Raw genomic sequence first — 19,299 nt, 5'->3', positions numbered from 1 at the left:
TCTACTTTGGCTCACAACATTTTTACATTTGGACTCACCTGTCCAAATGTGAGTCCAAATATGTGCTATTTGCTCCTGTTTCTTGGCCCAAGCAAGTCTCTTCTTCTTATTGTTGTCCTTTAGTAGTGATTTATTTGCAGCAATTCAACCATGAAGGCCTGATTCACACATTCTCATCTGAACAGTTGATGTTATTACTTGAACTCCGTGAAGCATTTATTTGTGCTGTAATCTGAGGTGCAGTTAACTCCAATTAACTTATCCTCTGTAGCAGAGGTGACTCTGGGTCTTCCTTTCCTGTTGCGGTCCTCATGAGAGCCAGTTTTATCATAGTGCTTGATGGTTTTCGCGACTGCACTTGAAAGTTCTTGAAATGTTCCAGATTGACTGACCTTTATGTCTTAAAGTAAAGATGGGACTGTCATTTCTCTTTGCTTATTTGAGCTGTTCCTGACATAATATGGACTTGGTACTTTACCAATATGCACTTGGTACTTTACCAAATAGGGCTATCTTCTGTATACCACCCCTACCTTGCCACAACTCAACTGATTGGCTCAAACGCATTAAGGAAAGAAATTCCACAAACTCACTTTTAACAAGGCACACCTGTTAAGTGAAATGCATTCCAGGTTGGCTGAGAGAATGCCAAGAGTGTGCAAAGCTGGCATCAAGGCGAAGGGTGGCTACTTTGAAGATACTAAATGTTTTTTTTTGGTTACTACATGATTCCATATGTGCTATTTCATAATTTGGATGTCTTTACTATTATTCTACAATGTAGAAAATAGTAAAAATAAAGAAAAATGGTTGAATGAGTACATGTGTCCAAACTTTTGACTGGTACTGTGTGTATATATATATAAACAATATATATACTGAGTGTAGAAGACATTAGGAACACCAGCTCTTTTTCCTGACAGAGGGACCAGGTTAATCCAGGTGAAAGCTATGATCCCTTATTGATGTCACCTGTTAAATCCACTTTAATCAGTTTAGGTGAAGGGGAGGCGACAGGTTAAAGAAGGATTTTTAAGCCTTGAGACAATTGAGACATGGATCGTGTATGTGTGCTTTTCAGAGGGTGAATGGGCAAGACAAAATATTTAAGTGCCTTTGAGCGGTGTATGGTAGTAGGTGCCAGGCGCACCGGTTTTAGTGTGTAAAGAACTGTAACACTGCTCGATTTTTCAGTTTCCCATGTGCGCCAAGATTGGTCCACCATCCAAAGGACATCCAGCCAACTTGACACAACTGTGGGAGGCATTGGAGTCAACATGGGCCAGCATCCCTGCAGAATGCTTTCGACACCTTGTAGAGTCCATGCCCCGACGAATTGAGGTTGTTCTGAGGGCAAAAGGGTGTGCAAATCAATATTAGGAAGGTGTTCCTATTGTTTTGTACACTCAGTGTACGAGTAAGTGTGTGCACAAGTCTCTTTAGATTGCTTGAATGCAATTATTGTTGCTGGATAGACCCACCCTAGGAAACTAATACTTGATATTTTAAAAGAAGAAACTGTATTACCTCTTCAGGTCTCTCTGAGGCTTTCCGTCTGCAGGAAAAGCAAATTCAGGCATTTAGATAATGAAAAAGACAACTCCAGTCATTTTATGTTATTTCACAGGCTAGTAGCCTAATTACTTACAATAACATCAAGGAATACCTTTTTGAACTCCAGAATGTTCATTTAAAAAAATGTGGTATTTTGATGTGCTATAGCTGGGGTAGGGATTTTCAATTACATGTATTTCAATTCGATTAAATAAATATTTCTTTCACACTGTTGTTTTCCTCTCACCTGCGTGCTAGAAGGGCGTTCATTTCCTGCATCAGCCCCTCCCCTCCAGCACCACTACCTCCACTCAAGCGGTTGGCATCGTTCTTGGCTCCACCTGTTCCTGGTGGACTGTTCTCATCCTGAGGAGACACAACATTGGTCACCATACGAGTTCCATTTTATAGAAGCCAACCAACAGGTAATGTGTGTATGGTTAGAATGTCCAAGTAATTTTCACATAGATATGAATGGTCTTGTTCAGTGGGTCACACCTTTGCACATTTTCAAAGGTATTGCAAAGAAACAAAAAAATTAAGTTTCTTATTGGACATTTAGGTAGTACCTCCTTGTTTCAAAACGTTTTCTTCTTACTGACCATGATCCAAGTCTAAGCTGAGATACTAACCCTTGCAACTTTACGGAGTTTGGCTCCAGCGAGGGCAGCCGCCAGTCCTGAGAGTGGCTGCGCCAGCTCATTCCCTGCCTCCCCTACCGGTGGTCCTGCATCAACCGGCAGTGGAGGGGGCATGGGCGGTGGCACTGTGGCCGGAGGTGGGGGGCCTGGTGGAGGAGGTGGGGCCATGGATGCCATAGGGGCAGGGGGGGGCATAGGCATAGGTGGGGCCACTGGTGGGGCCAAAGCCAGCAATGAGGGAAGAGAAACCGGACCTGGGAGAGAAACAGCATAGGTTCACATCAGGTGACATCAGATTCCTCATTGGCTAACACTGTTGGCGAGCACTGATTGGAACTGATTAGATTAATGGTCTCAGATAAGAATAATTTAATTTAAAGTTAATCAAAATGCAAAAGTACAGATGGCTGAATTTTCTATGGGAACTGTTTATTGTATTCATAATAGGTATATGCTTCCATCCATATAAGCCAGATGAATGGTGTGTGGAGTCCCCATCCCTGACACACACAGAACACACACTAGTTGTTCAAGTGCCTTGCTCAATTGAGCTCTGCTTATACTTACTGCAGGTGGCCGTGGCAGCCTGAGCGACAGGAGAGGGTGTCTGCTTGGGCGAGCCCCCTCTGATTGGGCTGTGGTGTATGAGGGGGGAGAGAATTGGGGTGCTGGTGGTGGTGGGGGCGTGGCCTGGTACATCTGCTGCTGGGGGTGAAAGGAGGACGGGTACTGGGGCTGGTGGGCAGAGACGGGGACAGGGCCCTGGGCAGACAGACCAATCAGAGGGGGTAAGGAAGAAGCCTCGCCGTAACCTAGCTGTTGCTGCTGTTGCTGCTGAGCAAGGTTATAATAGTCCTCTGATTGGCCGTTGGCGTGGGGGAGGTGGGACGGGATGTGGGGTTGGTCAGGCTGGTCTAGGGGGTGGGTCTTGACGCGGCTGTGGAGGGGCGGCAGAGGGTGGGCCACGGGGACGACATGCTGGGGCTGGGGAACGGGGGGCATGTGCACAGGCATCATGCCCACCAAGGGGGGCGTGGAGGGCACGGAGCCATACATGTGGGCATGGGAGGCTGACCAGGTGCCATGTTTGGGGGGCAGCACAGGGTCTTGCAGGGCATGACCCTGGTGGAGGGACTGGGTGTGGTGGAGTGTCCGAGCAGTGGGGGGAGAGAGGGGGATCTGGCGCACCTGCCGGGTCGGGACCATGGGCACCCCTGGCTGCACGGGTGAGAAGGCCGAGGCCAGGGAGGTGGAGAGCTGGGAGAGCTGGGCGGAGTTGTCGCCAACCCGTCCGCCCAGCACCTCTCTTTCCTGGGAGGAGGAGGAGGAGGAGGAGGAGGGGGAGGAGTTGGAGGCCACTCGGGCGTAGGAAGGCGGCAGTGTGGCGGCCCGGTAGTGTCTGTACTCAGGAGGGGTGTTTGACGGGTGAGAGGGAGGGGAGGACACCTTATATTGGAGGGTGGAAACAACTATAACACACAGATGGAGGAGGGTGGGGTAGAAAACAAAGGATGTGAAAGAGAGAATAATGAGAAACTAAGCAAAGAAAAAGAAACAAAGACAAACAATTACATAAGAAAAAGAAGCAGAATGCGAACTCTCAGGAAAGCAGGAAGTCGCATTGCCATTCAGCTGCCGATAGCACGCTGACAGAATGAGTGTGGCTCCTGTTTGTGCATGGATAAGCATGAGTAAATAAAGAGGGGGGTTCAGCACAAGCACAGATGTGTCCGAGGTAGCTCTCTATCTCAGAGGTAGCTCTCATGGTCGTATTCATTAGGGTACACTGTAGCACAACATTTTACAACGGAAAACCATAGTGAGCATATCTTATTGGACATATACAAGTAGTTCCTCCCTGTTTCAGTCTGTTTTCTCACCATTGGTGCCAAATGAATACAACCCATATGCGCTGCTACACTAGGCTGTGTTTGGTTACCATGATTGTCATGCTATTCCCATGGAGAGAATAGCATCTTAAGATGTTATCTGACATGGGTAAAACATATTGTGACTTGTGTGTTGACAGACCCTTGTCTAACATGGTAGTGTTTGTCCACAGTAAGTATGTTTGTCTGCAGGCCTTACCTGAGCCAGATGTCTGTCGTTCCCTCTCTTTGTGGGCCACTCCCTGCATCTGCATCTGATGCTGCTCCATCATTTGCCTGCAGATACACAGAGGACACAGACAAGTTTTAGCCTCTCCCTATTTCCAGCCTTTCAATCTGGGCCCACGAATACATTGTTTCAGAGAGAGAGTGAATAGACACAGAGCATGGGCTCCTGAGTTCTTCTGCAAAAATATAAAATTAGAGTTGGATAAATGTAGATAAACTTGCATTTTTTTGCTAGGACATAAACAGGATACTAACCTCAACATCAAAACCTTAGTTCCAATTCACAATTCCATACCTAAAACCTTGACTTTGGACAAAATTACCTGAATGGACTATTACTACCAAGGCCTATCAAGAAGAAAAAAACTTCTAACAAGCCAAAACCTACAGAAGAAACACAGCGGAACCTGGAAATACCATCCAACACAAAATTGAGTGAGTAATATTCAGTCTGAACCTACTTTCTGAAGCCAAAAAGTAAAAGACAATTACCTCTCTGTAATGTTGTTATATAAAGCTTAAATAAGGCTACCAAGCTGCTAGGAAAGAATCTGACTGAAATTAGCACATAAGTGTGAAGAGAGAGGTGTGAACTCTTAAGGCTAACAACGGCAGGAGAGTTTCACAGCCCCTCCCGACCTAAATGCAGAGGCCTTTGAAGTCCCCTCCATCTTTGCAGAGAAGATATCCTCCTCAGAATCCCCAAAATACAACAGCCACAGGACAACTTTGTTTGGACGTTGTAAAGGATCATTCGTAGATACTGGAAAGATATAGCTTGCTAACGATCTCCTTTTCCACGTGGAAAAGACGGACAGAGACTTGCGAGCTACATTAGCTAGCTAGCTGGGATTTTTCTACAAGGAATCTGCCTCCCAAAAATGCTTCTCCTACTCCCGGGTGCCTGCTGCACTGCTGCTTGGATTCCACCTGGCGATCTGTTCACCATCTTCCCTGGCCTGTCTCCCCCTGTCTGGTATAGGTACCCTCGCCACACTCCCCCCTCTCTCCCGAGCTTTCGATCGCCTCCAGCACACATGCACTGTTGAGTCGAGTGACTCTGAACTTGTAATGGCTAGCCCTAAAGTTGTTATATTTTTCACTTGTACTCTATGCTATTTGCCTTTTGACTCCTGTGTTCTTTGTTGACTATGAACTTGCTTGTTTACCCAACCGGGGGACAGTCTGTTTATTCCCACACTCGGGACTCTGACTCTCTATTGTTTACACAGATTCTTGGAATCCCATCCTATTCTAACCACCTCTTGTTGGCTTTGTGATCATGTTACCTGATGAAATTGCTGTACAATATGATCTTGTTGCCATCTAATGCACATTCAAATGTTATAAATCAACACTGCAGAGCAGTCCTCTGCCATGCCCTGATTGTATTACAGTTGATTATATATGGAAATGTACACCCTGGCCCATCTACTGTTGCTAGCCCCAATTCTGATTTGTGCTCTGATATCTGCTTCACTGATTTCTGCTCTCGTAAAAGCCTGGGTTTTCTGCACGTTAACACTAGACGCTTATTACCTGAAATGTATCAATTGAAAGTGTGGATTCACAGCTCCAATCCTGATGTGTTGGTAATTACTGAGACGTGGTTAAGAAATAGTGTTTTGAACACTGTTGTTAACCTTTCTGGTTCTAACCTTTTTGGGCAAGAAAGATCTTCCAAAAGTGGTGGAGTGGCAATCTTTACCAAGGAACACTTTCAGTGCTTGGTTGTCTCCACCAAGTCATTCCCCAAACAATTTCATTTGCTGGTTTTACGCATTAAGCTTTCAAATAAATCTTTGTTGACTGTTGCTGGGTGTTATCGGCTACCATCAGCTCCTCTAGTGTTATCTTCACATCTTCTGGTATGGTATGTTAATTCTTAGTGAGTCCTTTTAAGCACTCTGGTCCATCACACCTCATTCGGGAAGTGGCTACTTAATGTGCAAAGGACATTAAAAAAACATTATCTCATTAGAAAACCAAAATCACATTCCTATCTTAGCAACAAAAGTTTAATCATTCTCTTCATATTGTATTCACAATGTATTAGATGGAAACTTGACAGCCAAGGGGGGTTTCTTTCCTAAGTTACAGTATTTAGTTTATACAGTTTTTAATAACATCACAAAATGACAAGTAATATGACATCATTATTCTTTATCTCTGCACTGACCATTCCTAACATTCCTATCTTAGAAATATTGTTTGAGTATTCACTTTCTGGGTGTTATAGTTTTGGCTGCAAAAGTCTTCTGGGGGACAAAGCATTCCTAGGGTTGATACTGAAGAGCAGGAGTGAGATTCCCCTCCTCCCTAATTTATGACAGTCAAAACCGGCCCAGTCCCCCCTTTCCTCTTCTGTGCGTGAGAGGGGTGTGGTCATCATCAGCCATTTGCCAAGCTGATTTGAGGCCATGGCTCCTCAGCCAGGAGAGTCATGACAATGCATACTCAGGCTGACTAGCTATCGTCCAGGAAAATTAGAAATAAGTGCACTCAGGCTATCAGGAAGGGAAAAGTTAGTTACTTTAAGGAGCAGTTCTCTCTCTGTGGGTCTAACCCCAAGAAATTATGGAAAATGGTTAAAGACCTGGAGAATATACCCTCCTCCTCACGGCTGTCCATATCCCTTAATGTTGACAATGATGAGCACATGGCTGAGCTCTAATCACCACTTCATTAAGTCAAGATTCCTATTTGACTCTGCCATGCCTCCTTGCCTGTCCAACATTTCCTCATCTCCCATCCCTTTTAATGTGACTATCCCCAATCATCCTCCCTCTTTTTCCCCTGCCCCGCAACAAAGTTTCTCCCTGCAGGTGGTCACTGAGTCCGAGGTGCTAAAGGAGCTCCTTAATCTTGACCTCAAAAAAAACATCTTGTTCAGACCCTTTCTTCTTTAAGGTTGCTGCTCCTATCGTTGCCAAGCCTGTCTCTGCTCCCTGGGGAGGTTCCCATTGCTTGGAATGCAGCCACAATGCAGTCCTTTATTTAAAAGGGGAGATCAAGCTGATCCTAACTGTTATAAGGCCAATTTCTATTTTGCCCTTTTTATCAAAAATGTTGGAAAAACATGTCAATAATTAAGTGACTGGCTTTCTTGATGTCTATAGTATTCTTTCGGGTATGTAATCTGGTTTCGGTTCAGGTTATGGATGTGTCACTGCAACCTTAAAGGTCGTAAATGATGTCACCATTGCCCTTGACTCTAAGAAATGTTGGACTGCTATTTTTATTGACTTGGCCAAAGCTTTTGATACGGTAGACCATTCCATTCTTGTGGGCCGGCTAATTGGTGTCTCTGAGGGGTATTTGGTTTGCTAACTACCTCTCTCAAAGAGTGCAGTGTATAAAGTCAGAACATCTGCCATTTCAACCACTGCCTGTCACCAAGGGAGTACCCCAAGGCTTGATCCTAGGCCCCACACTCTTCTCAATTTACATCAACAACATAGCTCAAGCAGTAGGAAGCTCTCTCATTCATATGCAGATGATACAGTCTTATACTCAGCTGGCCCCTCCCTGGATTTTGTGTTAAAAGCTTTCTTAGTGTCCAACAAGCTTTCTCTGCCCTTAACCTTGTTCTGAACACCTCCTAAACAAAAGGTCACGTGGTTTGGTAAGAATAATGCCCCTTTCCCCACCGGTGTGATGACTACCTCTGAGGGTTTAGAGCTTGAGGTAGTCACCTCATACAAGTACTTGTGAGTATGGCTAGACGGTACTCAGCACATCAAAGCTGCAGGCTATGCTTACATCTAGACTTGTGTTTCCTCTATCGTAATCGCTCCTCCTTCACCACAGCTGCCAAACTAACCCTGATTCAGATGACCATCCTACCCATGCTAGATTACGGAGACATAATCTATAGATCGGCAGGTAAGGGTGCTCTCGAATGGCTAGATGTTCTTTACCATTCGACCATCAATGGCCATCATTTGCCACCAATGGCCCCCCGAGTGGCGCAGTGGTCTAAGGCATTGCATTGCAGTGCTAGCTGTGCCACTAGAGATCCTGGTCGAGCCCAGGCTCTGTTGCAGCCGGCTGTGACCGGGAGACCCATCGGGCGGCACACAATTTGGCCCAGCATCGTCCGGGTGAGGGGAGGGTTTGGTCGGCAGGGATGTTCTTGTCCCATCGTCACCAGGAGCACAGTGTTTCCTCCGACACATTGGTGCGGCTTGGCTTGGTTGTGTTGTGGGGGACACACGGCTCTCGACATTCGCCTCAACCGAGTCCGTATGGGAGTTGCAGCGGTGGGACAAGACTGTAACAACCAATTGGAAACCACAAACTTGGAGAGAGAAATACAAGATTTGCCACCAATGCTCCTTATAGGACATATCACTGCACTCTATACTCCTCTGTAAACAGGTAATCTCTGTATACCCGTCACAAGACCCCACTGGTTGATGCTTATTTATAAAACCCTCTTGGCCTCACTCCCCCCCTATCTGAGATACCTACTGCAGCCCTCTTCCTCCACATACAACACCCGTTTTGCCAGTCACATTCTGTTAAAGGTCCCCAAAGCAGGGTCGCTCCTCTTTTTAATTCGCAGCACCTGGTGACTGGAACGAGCTGCAAAAAACTCTCAAACTGGAACATTTTATCTCCATCTCTTAATTCAAAGACTCAATCATGGACAGTCTTACTGACAGTTGTGGCTGCTTCACGTGATTGTTGTCTCTACCTTTTTGCCCTTTGCGCTGTTGTCTTTGCCCAATTAATGTTTGTACCATGTTTTGTGCAGCAACCATGTTGTGCTGCTGTCACGTTGGGTTGCTACCATGCTGTGTTGTCGTCTTAGGTCTCTCTTTATGTAGTGTTGTGTTGTCTCTTGTCGTGATGTGTTTTTACATTTTTAATCCTGAGGGGGAAAAGGTTTGGTCGTGCCCTCTTCAAGACTGTTTTGGTGTATTTGGACCATGATAGTTCATTGTTGATGTTGACACCAAGGAACTTGAAACTCTCGACCTGCTCCACTACAGCCCTGTCGATGTTAATGGGGGCCTGTTCAGCCCGCCTTTTCCTGTAGTCCACGATCAGCTCCTTTGACTTGCTCACATTGAGGGAGAGGTTGTTGTCCTTGCACCACACTGCCAGCCTGTACTGCAAGGCCATCACCAGAGTTTCATAACATTTGCAGCCAAAATATATAATCCTGTTTTAGATTTATACTCTATATACTATACAAAAGTACGTGGACAACCCTTTTTATATTACTGGATTTGGCTATTTCACACTCATGGCTGACCGGTGTATAAAATTGAGCACACAGCCATACAATCTCCATAGACAAACATTAGAATGGCCTTATTGAAGAGCTCAGTGACTTTCAACATGGTACCGTCATAGGATGCCACCTTTTCAACAAGTCAGTGCAGCAAAATTCTGCCCTGCGAGAGCTACCCCAGTCTGTGCTATTATTGTGTTGTGGAAACGTTTAGGAGCAACAACGGCTAGGCCGTGAAGTGGTACGCCACACAAGTTCACAGAACGGGACCGCTGAGTGCTGAAACATGTGGCGCTTAAAAATCGCCTGTCCTCGGTTGCAACACTCACTACCGAAATCCAAACTGCCTCTGAAAGCAACGTCAGCACAATAACTGTTTGTCGGGAGCTTCATGAAATTGTTTTCCATGGACGAGCAGCCACACACAAGCCTAAGATCAGCATGCGCAATGCCAAGCGTCGGCTGGAGTGGTGTAATGCTCGCCGCCATTGGAGCAGTTGAAATGTGTTCTCTGGAGTGATGAATCACGCTTCACCATCTGGCAGTGTGACGGACAAATCTGGGTTTGGCAGATGCCAGGAGAAAGTAAGCCAGTCAAGTTCTTCCACACAGATCTCGACAAACCATTTCGGGTTTGGTTTTTCCCCAGACTGTTGCCACAAAGTTTGAAGCACAGAATCGTCTGTGCTAATTTGATGTTTTTCATTGTATGCTGTAGTTTTAAGAGTTCCCGTCACTGGAACTAAAGGGGTCGAGCCCAAACCATGAAAAACAACCCCTGACCATTATTCCTCCTCCACCAAACTTTACAGTTGGCACTATGCATTCGAGCAGGTAGCGTTCTCCTGGCATCCGTCAAACCCAGATTCATCAGTCGGACTGCCAGATGGTGAAGCGTGACTCATCCCTCCAGAGTCCAATGGTGGCGAGCTTTATACCACCCCAGCCGACAATTGGAATTGTGCAGAATTGATCTTAGGCTGCTCCGCTATGGAAACCCGTTTCATGAAGCTTCCAAGTTGAGTCACAGCTCTTCAGTAAGGACTTTCTACTTCCAATGTTTGTCTATGGAGATTGCATGGCCGTGTGCTCGATTTTATACACCTGTCAGCAACGGGTGTGGCTGAAATAGCTGAATCCACTCAAGTGGTGTCCACATACTTTTGTTTATATAGTGTATGTATTGGATAGTGGCACAATCATTTGGGCTTTTTGGGCTTGGCTCATTAAATGTTGTTAATGTCGGGTTCGGCTCATAAAATGTATTTAATATATGGCTCATCAGGCTCAGGTAGCATCAGGTTTTAATTTTCATGCTGATCAAAGCTCTAATCAAATCCAGACATATTTCTTTTCTTTTGAATGACACTTCCGGTTTTAGCAAAAAATACTAGGTTACGTGGGAGAAAAGTGATTTATTCTCTGGATTGAACATTTGTAAAATACAGGGAAAATATTCAACCCTAATGTGAGTTTAGCACCTCTTTCCACTACTAGAGTGGACTAAGAACACAACACGAGCCACTGGGTATGTGGTAGGCCTGATGTGTTTTGTATCCTTAAACACCTTCAGACAAATTAAATGAAGAACACTTTCAGTGATGGATACAAGCAAGTTTTCAAACCAGTTTCTTTATCAATGTCTTTTGTTTTGTGAGTTCTACTGTGCACCACGCTTTGTCATCACTATTTGGTGTTTTTATGAAGGTCAGAGGGGCCTTACCTCCTGTGTGCATCGGGGTCTTCTGAGGAGGGCCCATTTTTACGTTGGACAGCAGGGCCTGAGGTGAGAAACAAACAGATTTTCAGCTTTTAGAAAAAGACAACCTGTACGGAAGGACATATATTCTTGTGTATCGTTGGTGTTTTGTGAATAGTTTCTTCACATGCCACACCGTCCCCAGCAGTAATAGAGATATATATTTAGCATATTGAATGTAGGCCTGAGGTTACATACAGTATAACAATAACCAACAGATAAATAATGATGTAAGGGTCCGGCAGCAGTGTCTATTTTGCCTGTGGGTCTGTCTTTTTACAACACTGAGCACATATTAAACTGTATTTGTACAGTATACAGGTGCTGATCTGGTGAGATGTGTCAATTTAGTTTAACAAGAAGTCGTGACAACCACACTATTGCTCATGGCGCTGCCTTATCTTGTTCAATGTAAAAAATAATGACAATACAACCTAACAGCCAAAATAACCGCCTCAAATGCAGACAGGGCTTTGACAGACAGCCAGTTAATTCCATAAATTGCATGCTGGGTCAAATGGCATGTGTCATCTCACAAGGGAAGTGTGTCCCTCCCCCGTCCTCTCTCTTGCTGCTATTGTGTATCCTCACGCACTCCTCTCCTCTAAATTCTCCCGAGAAAGACACATGATTAGCCATGGCATGTCTTGGTTGTTGACATTAGCATATTAGCATTTACCATGGGGTTCAATACATTTAGCACTAGACATTATTAGTATGTCTTGCTTGTTTACATTGGAAGTGGTGCATTGTTGTCTGTCAGCTTATTTTGACATTAGGAATTATTTTACAAACATATGCCGGGTTTGGAACCTGCCCAGGCATAAATGGTTGTCCTCATGATGATACTGAGACTTTTTGAGACGGTCTTAATAAGTACAAGGAGTTAATGTCTGGAGTGGGGTGGATGCAGGGTAACCTGGTCTGAGATTTGTTTGTGCTGTCTTGTCAACTCCTATGTGGTCATTGGCATGACAATGATCATAGGAGTTGGCTATCCAGTACAAGCAGATCTGGGACCAGGCTATGCGGGTAGGAATAGTCAGTTGTGAAACACACCACACATCACATGAGGTGCTATGCCTCTGCCCTGAAGAGACAGACTGTGTTTTTCCCCATAGCATGATTGATGTAAATCACAGGCATTTCCACAGGAAACCTCAACTAAACAGGGCCAGCAGCACCGTGGACCAGAATAGACCTGACCTTCCCTTCCCTCCTTCCCATACACACCTGGGTACAATTTCTACAGTGCATTCTGCATTCAACATAACAAATGCATGAATCCCAACCTTCCTTTATTGCCAATCCTGAACCAGATTCAAGGGCAAACATGATTGTATTGGATTGAATGTAATATTCTTAATTTCCATTGGGAAAAACGTCTAACTTCACAAGACTTTGTCAAAATATTCAACAGCAGGATCAACAATGACGGACATAGATGGACAATGGCCCAGTCAAAAAAAAAAAAAAAACAGTGGACAAAACTGTCATTATGACATCATGGTGAGGTATACTAGAAATATTCAGACATATTTTTAGTGACTAGACCAAAATAGGCCGTCTTTGCTTGAAATCGTTATGACGTGCCTTGACATCACTGGTAGTGTATACTGACTGGGGTACTGCATAGTGTGAACTAAGTGGTTACTGAGTCATACCCTACTGCCCTAACTGAGGATGAGACACTATTCTGAGACCGAGCAGTTAAAAAGGGCTATCCGGGAGATCACGTATTTCATATCAGGAATACCGAACAATAAACTCTAGACGCCCCTTTGAAACACTTGTGTGCCCTTGGGTGTCATTTCCGCTGGGTGTGTTCGGCATGAGGAACACGTGGAACATCTTTATATGGATACTGCTTACCCAGTGAGCACAAGATATTGAAAATACTTATTTTCAACCAAAAATACATATTTTCAACGAGTCCTTACCATATCCAACCATCTATAGGTTTGGAATCTTGGTTTGTTTTCAGAATTCGCTTGACATTACTGATGTATTCAAGTTGGCTTTATAATACATGAATCCAATTCTTAATGAGCAACTAAGGCAGGGATGTTGGCTTCATTTGTGCTGATGGCTGTTTTTTAATAAGGTACTGTAACACTTTTTAAAACTAGATTAATTCCCAATCCCAAACAGTCTTTCATGTTTCATCTCCCACAGTCATCGTCTCATGAAGGGGAAATATTAATATTCTATCATCATCAAAGAGACCCAATCATAGGCTTCACATTTCTGCCACCTTTTTCAGAAAATAGCACATAAATATAAATCATTCCCTACTGTACATTGTTTCATCACAACACTGCCTATGAGGAGTTTAGTTGTGTGTGTCCCTGTCTGTGTGTGTGCTGCTCTTCTTTGTTCTCTCAGCCTTCATCTCTCTGATAGGTGATGTCTTGGGATGTCTTGTTTACATTCTTCTTGACACTACTCTGAATTCCCCTTGTTAGCAGCTGATAATTATCTATAATGCTTTGGCACCTAATGTTAGCACATATCCAACTTGCGCTTATGTCATAAAACAGCCAAAATACTCATAATCGCCATTGAGGGCAGTAATCTATCATGTTGTCTATGAGCCAACCTGAGCCCACCTCCAACCTGATCTTTTCATGGTTTTGTTTGGAATACATGAAACCAAGAATTTGAACTATATACTGTATAGTATTTGCGATCAAAGGAAACCATTGCCAAGCTAATGTGCTATCTTTTGGTAGGCATACTTTTGTAGCCACTAGGGATGCACGATATATCGGTGACCATATCGGAATCGGCCGATATTACCTAAAAACGCCAACATCGGTATTTGCCCGATGTCTAGTTTAACGCCGATGTGCAAAACCGATGTCAAAGCTGCCGTGCATACCTAAATAACATAACATTTTCCCCTACACGTGCAACACAGCATTCCTAACCTAGTCCACAATGTCAGCTGTATGGATCCAGCATTCAACAAATCGAGCAGTCATTTGAAAGAGTAAGAACATTTCAGAGAGACAACTCAAAGGCAAAATCCATTAACGCCAAGATGATGTAATTCACTGCCCTTGACAATCAACCGTTCTCTGTCGTGGGTGATGTTGGCTTTCGCCACTGGTCGAGCACCGGTACACATTACCAAGTGCACTATTTTTCAGATGTTGCCCTACCGGAGTTACACAGTAATAGCGTCGCTGCTATTAGCTTCACGGCACACTATTGAACGCTGTTTGGGTCTTTGAATGTCAAAAAGGTACACGTGAAATAACACCATAATGCGTTAAATACGTTTTTAATTTGACATATCAAATAACACAGTTCAATTATAGAATGTTGTGTGTTCTGAATTTGCACATGCAAGCCAAGCACCACCACTACTATCAGTAGCACTGTAAAAACTGTACAAAAAAGTCTGCAAACACCGGCCACAAACAATGTGTTTACAATACCGCATTGGTAATAAAGCATTATTTGTTTGACCGCAACTTCTGGGGTAGCTAGCTAGTTTTAGCTTGGTACCTAGCTAGCACCAATACAACCAGCCTGAAAACAATGACCAGTAGAAACTGCAGTCAATTTCATTAATCTTACCAATGATTTAGGAATTCTTGTGAGTAAGTATTAGCTAGGTAGCCACTTGTTGTTTGCCTAATGAAATTGAACTTCAGTTCATGAAAATAAATAGCTAGCCAGCTACTTAACCCTGTGGCCCAAAGTCTAACATTATAAGCAACCAGCTAGCTTCATCTGGCTAGTGACGCTCGACCAGACCGGGTTGTGTGAAGCTAGCCACATTAAGGATTGGTCACAATAGTGGAATTTGCGGTTTGCCTTAAAAATAAAAGTACATATTTGAAAGTGATGCAGAAAGTTACAATTGGTGGAATCATGCCATATTTAGACTAGATACTGCTAAACAAGGTTGGAATGTGAAGCAATGAAATGGGGTATCAGTCTACTCAATGACACCCACAGAACCCAACTGTGAAGAGTTTACGCAAATATTAACATTGTAGCTCTTATCGTGGGACTGTGAATGTGTGAAATCACCTCCCCAGTCAGCCTATTGTGTGTATTGACATTCATATTGCACTGTACAGCTTTACTTAAGAATTGGGGTTCAATGAAATGTGGTTCAATGAAATGGGGGATCAATGAAATGTGGTTCAATGAAATGGGGTATCAGTCTACTCAATACCCAATATATGTTTTTCCAACATCCTCCTCAGAGTTATCATGTAACAACTAAGTAAAAAAATGTATGAACACGTTAAATTATGTGACGTGTAGTCATAGTCAGGTCCTGATTGGTTAACAAGCTTATTTGACAGGTCAAATAGTGTTATTTGACATATCTTTTTTGACACGCAAAGACCCAAAACGGCGTTGAGAATGAAACAGAACAAATAAACAACGAAACAGCACAGCAAGTAAGTGAAAGAAATAGGTTTTGATGATGTTTTAGTGGTTATGGGACATATGTAGATGCCAACAAAATCATTTGTTGGTGTGTGTGTAACCTTTATTTAACTAGGCTAGTCAGTTAAGAACAAATTCTTATTTATTTACAATGATTGCCAAACCCGGACAAAGCTGGGCCAATTGTGCGCTGCCCTATGGGTACTCCCAATCACGGCCGGATGTGATACAGCCTGGATTTGAACCAAGGACTGTGGTGACGCCTCATGCAGTGCCTTAGACCGCTGCGTCCGTGTGTGTGTGTTAACTATTTAACTGTACTAGAATGCTTAAGGCCCCTAACATTTTAAATATCGGTTATCGGTATCTGTTTTTTTGGCAAGGAAAATATTGGGCATCGGACAAAAATGTAATATCGGTACATCACTATTAGCCACTTACTTTCAGCTCCAGACACAACAAAGTAACTAAACATAAGATACGTTGGTATTAGGCTGGTAAAGAGTTGCCTAATATTTCAAATACAACAATGTGGACCACTCGTCAATATCACTTGGCAACTGCAGCCTCACAGCGACTGCACAATTAAAGGCTTTTAGATTAGTACACAATAGCCAACCCCATTAACACAATCAAGGGTTATTATGAACGCTATACAAGGCCTGCTTTTTCTCACACTCTCTAACTCAGATGGTGTTTACCTAATTGCCTAAATGTAAGTTGAGTGAAATATGATGCTAAAAAACAGTATTCAAACCTCAGGACACATTCAAACCCCACATCTAAGCACCCTGTTGTGCTGTAGCCCCAAAACATGATCAAATATAAATGCTACTTTACCCCCTTAGGGCCACCATGGTGTTTAAATGGAAAACTTTCATTGGCAGTTAACAGAAATGCATACAGCTTAAGCTTTACATGATTAGTGATGATTAACAGCTTACACATCTGCATAGTGATTTCCAGAACATCACCTCCCTATTTTAGCCTCACATTGCCAGCAGCGCCCTCATGCAATAGATCACCCTGATTACCCCCCTCTATCACCTACTCTACTTACTGAGGGTGATCTTCGCAGAAGTGCACCTTCTGATAGTGGCTGGTGACATCACTGGAGTAAGAATAATCGTGAGACACTCTCTGCTGTTCTTACAGTGTCTTTAGCAAGCTATTACTGCATGCAGTATACGTACTAACTATGGCTTCTAGTCAGGCAGCTGGCCAGACTACTGGAATAGCATTAGCCACGAGTCTGGTGATCCGACATGGGACCGTAGCATGTATAAAGCAGGAGAATGCCTGCGACTGCGTTCCCTGGACCAAAGAAGCACCTTGGGTTTGCTTGAGGAGCCCCATAGCTCAGCTCACCTCCAACATGGCCCACTCCGGTCACCTCAAAAGGTTCCCCAAAAAAGGAGAATGCCATGTGAGATTTGGCAGTCTAAGACAGTTTGGCTCCAAGGGTATTTTAGCCAGGCTGTGCACCAATAGGAAGGCTAGAGGACGGAATGGAGCCGTCACCGAACTCCCCCTCCCAACAGCGTATAAGTAGCAGCCTGTAATAGGAGAGGCACATGTGCTATTTGTTAAGTATGGGTAGAGTCTGGAAGGCTTCATATAAAGACCTCACTACATTTCTGTTGTCATAAACTAGCAGGACCATACATCTCCTCTAACTACAGGTCTTTACATTGATGTGTGCAAGTGTCTTTCCTGGTGTGATAGTGTTTATAGTTGTAATGGTTAGTTTGGATAGTGTTGCATTAGGCATGCACTATTGTCACAACTGTCTGCAATCAGCCCTCATACTTTATGCTTAAATGACCAATGACCAGGCTACTGAACATATCTAAGTCTGGCAGCCTGGGCCCTAGCCTGGGTTGTGTTCAATAGGGAAAAACATTTTGAAACTAAGTGAAATGGGGATGTACTATTTGATCTTGTCCAATAAGACCTTTTAAATAATTTTCCGTTGCATAACATTTTTAAACGTGCCCTACTGAACACGACATAGGTCACTGAGTTTAGTCAAGCAGGGTTCTTTTGTATTACCAATTTCCCACACTTTGCTGAAAGATTTCACCCTGAGCCATAGAGAAACACTAGTTATGGTTCTGTTTTCACCTTAGAGCTTGATATCCAGCAGAGGGAGGTAGAACGGCGGCAGGTGGTTAGTGTTGGGCCAGTAACCAAAAGGTTGCTAGATCAAATCCCAAGCTGGGATTGTATGTTGTTCTGTCCCTGAACAAGGCAGTTAACCCACTGTTCCTAGGCTGTCATTTTAATTAAGAATTTGTTCTTAACTGACTTGCCTAGTTAACAAAAAGAAAAGAAAAGAACTCAGTTGAGATCAACCCAGCAACCAGACTGACTAGCACCTACAGCACTAATGTCATTGGCTGAACCAAGTGTAAACTGAAAAGGTTGAAATCCTTTCTGAAAATAGATTATATCTATAAGAGATATTATATCTTACAACTACCTAAACATGTTCAAAAAAATATTTTGTTGTTCCAACAATCCTGGGATGATAGTGGAGTTAAACTGGCCACAAATGACTGGCTAAAAAGATTTGCATTTTGACTGACAATTAGTAGCTAGCGTGTCGAGTACAACTGACAATTAACATTCATCAGTTTCAGCTACAGCCCAGCTAAACCCTTTGACTGTGACATAAACAGACTGACATACAGGTTATTGCCACACTGGAAAGGGTCCCACCTCCGTCTTGCGAGCTGAGCACATTGAGGGCAAACATCATGGCGGTGGAGAAGGTGGTGGCCTCCTCCTTGCTGGCGAAGTTGAGACCGTACACCTGCCTGGCATCACGCCACTGGTGGAAGGTGGGTGTGGCCTGATTATACTTCAGCCCCTTTACTATGGAGTAGTTGATCACAACCTGAGAGACAGACAGACAGCCAAGTACTCATCAATCATTCATTGCCAAATACTATTGTCAGCTTATATAATAATATAATATATGCCATTTAGCTGACGCTTTTATCAAAAGCGACTTACAGTCATGTGTGCATACATTCTACGTATGGGTGGTCCCGGGAATCGAACCCACTACCCTGGCGTTACAAGCGCCATGCTCTACCAACTGAGCCACAGAAGGACCAGCTTAGATCAGTGATGGATGGAATTCCATCAATAGTGCCATAGAAATTACTGGTACATTTCAAAAACATTGTTTGCATTTTTATTTTTATCACAGTGCTGAATTTGAAAGAGATTGTCTTGCATAAGAGATGGACTCTCTATTATTATCCTTAAGCCAGTGTGTGTGATGAATAGGCTTGCAGTGAAACATGTCTTCCCCCATATCTACGTCACATATGTAGGTCCATAGAAATGACTAGAACAGACAAATTCACCTTAGTGTGTGTGTGTGTGTGTGTACCTGCTGGTCCTGTAGTTTGACCCCAACCACGCGGAAGGTGTTGTTGGCCGTGTTGTGGTAGATGTTGATGCGGCTGAAGCCCTGCTGTCCCGGCTTGATTGGCACCCACTTCTTACTGGCGTCATCGTACACCATGACCGAGGCGCGGGCTTGGCAGATACTCTGTTCAC

General features: G+C 43.8%; 1 protein-coding gene and 1 long non-coding RNA gene across 7 annotated transcripts in view; one reads left to right on the top strand and one right to left on the bottom strand.

Moving 5' to 3' along the window:
• LOC118368588 (ena/VASP-like protein) overlaps positions 1-19,299 on the bottom strand; it is a 61,609-nt gene that overhangs the window by 14,371 nt on the left and 27,939 nt on the right. For 3 of the 5 annotated variants that reach the window (XR_008093194.1, XR_008093193.1, XR_008093195.1), the window contains 7 exons: positions 19,130-19,298; positions 18,448-18,625; positions 11,278-11,335; positions 4,284-4,360; positions 2,763-3,664; positions 2,187-2,449; positions 1,802-1,920 (listed from right to left, as the gene is read on the bottom strand). Coding sequence is in view for 1 of the 5 variants with exons in the window: in XM_052497094.1 (XP_052353054.1) it covers positions 1,528-1,555; positions 1,802-1,920; positions 2,187-2,449; positions 4,284-4,360; positions 11,278-11,335; positions 18,448-18,625; positions 19,130-19,298 (892 nt within the window). In the remaining 4 variants the exon portion in view is untranslated. Of the gene's footprint in view, positions 1-1,527; positions 1,556-1,801; positions 1,921-2,186; positions 2,450-2,762; positions 3,665-4,283; positions 4,361-11,277; positions 11,336-16,786; positions 17,217-18,447; positions 18,626-19,129; position 19,299 lie in introns of those variants that run through there. The other 2 variants (XM_052497094.1, XR_008093196.1) reach the window with 2 other exon arrangements.
• On the top strand, positions 1,057-19,283 carry LOC118368590 (uncharacterized). 2 transcript variants are annotated; one of them, XR_004822375.2, is made up of 4 exons: positions 1,057-1,417; positions 1,813-1,979; positions 18,408-18,569; positions 19,145-19,283. It is a non-coding gene; the product is annotated as an uncharacterized LOC118368590 (long non-coding RNA). The 2 variants fall into 2 exon arrangements; XR_008093197.1 differs by having other exon boundaries at positions 18,363-18,569.

The sequence above is a fragment of the Oncorhynchus keta genome, chromosome 35 (assembly GCF_023373465.1).
Source record: "Oncorhynchus keta strain PuntledgeMale-10-30-2019 chromosome 35, Oket_V2, whole genome shotgun sequence".
NCBI lineage: Eukaryota > Metazoa > Chordata > Actinopteri > Salmoniformes > Salmonidae > Oncorhynchus > Oncorhynchus keta.
The sequence above is the reverse complement of the archived record's forward strand: the minus strand, read 5'-3'. Positions and strand labels throughout refer to the sequence as shown.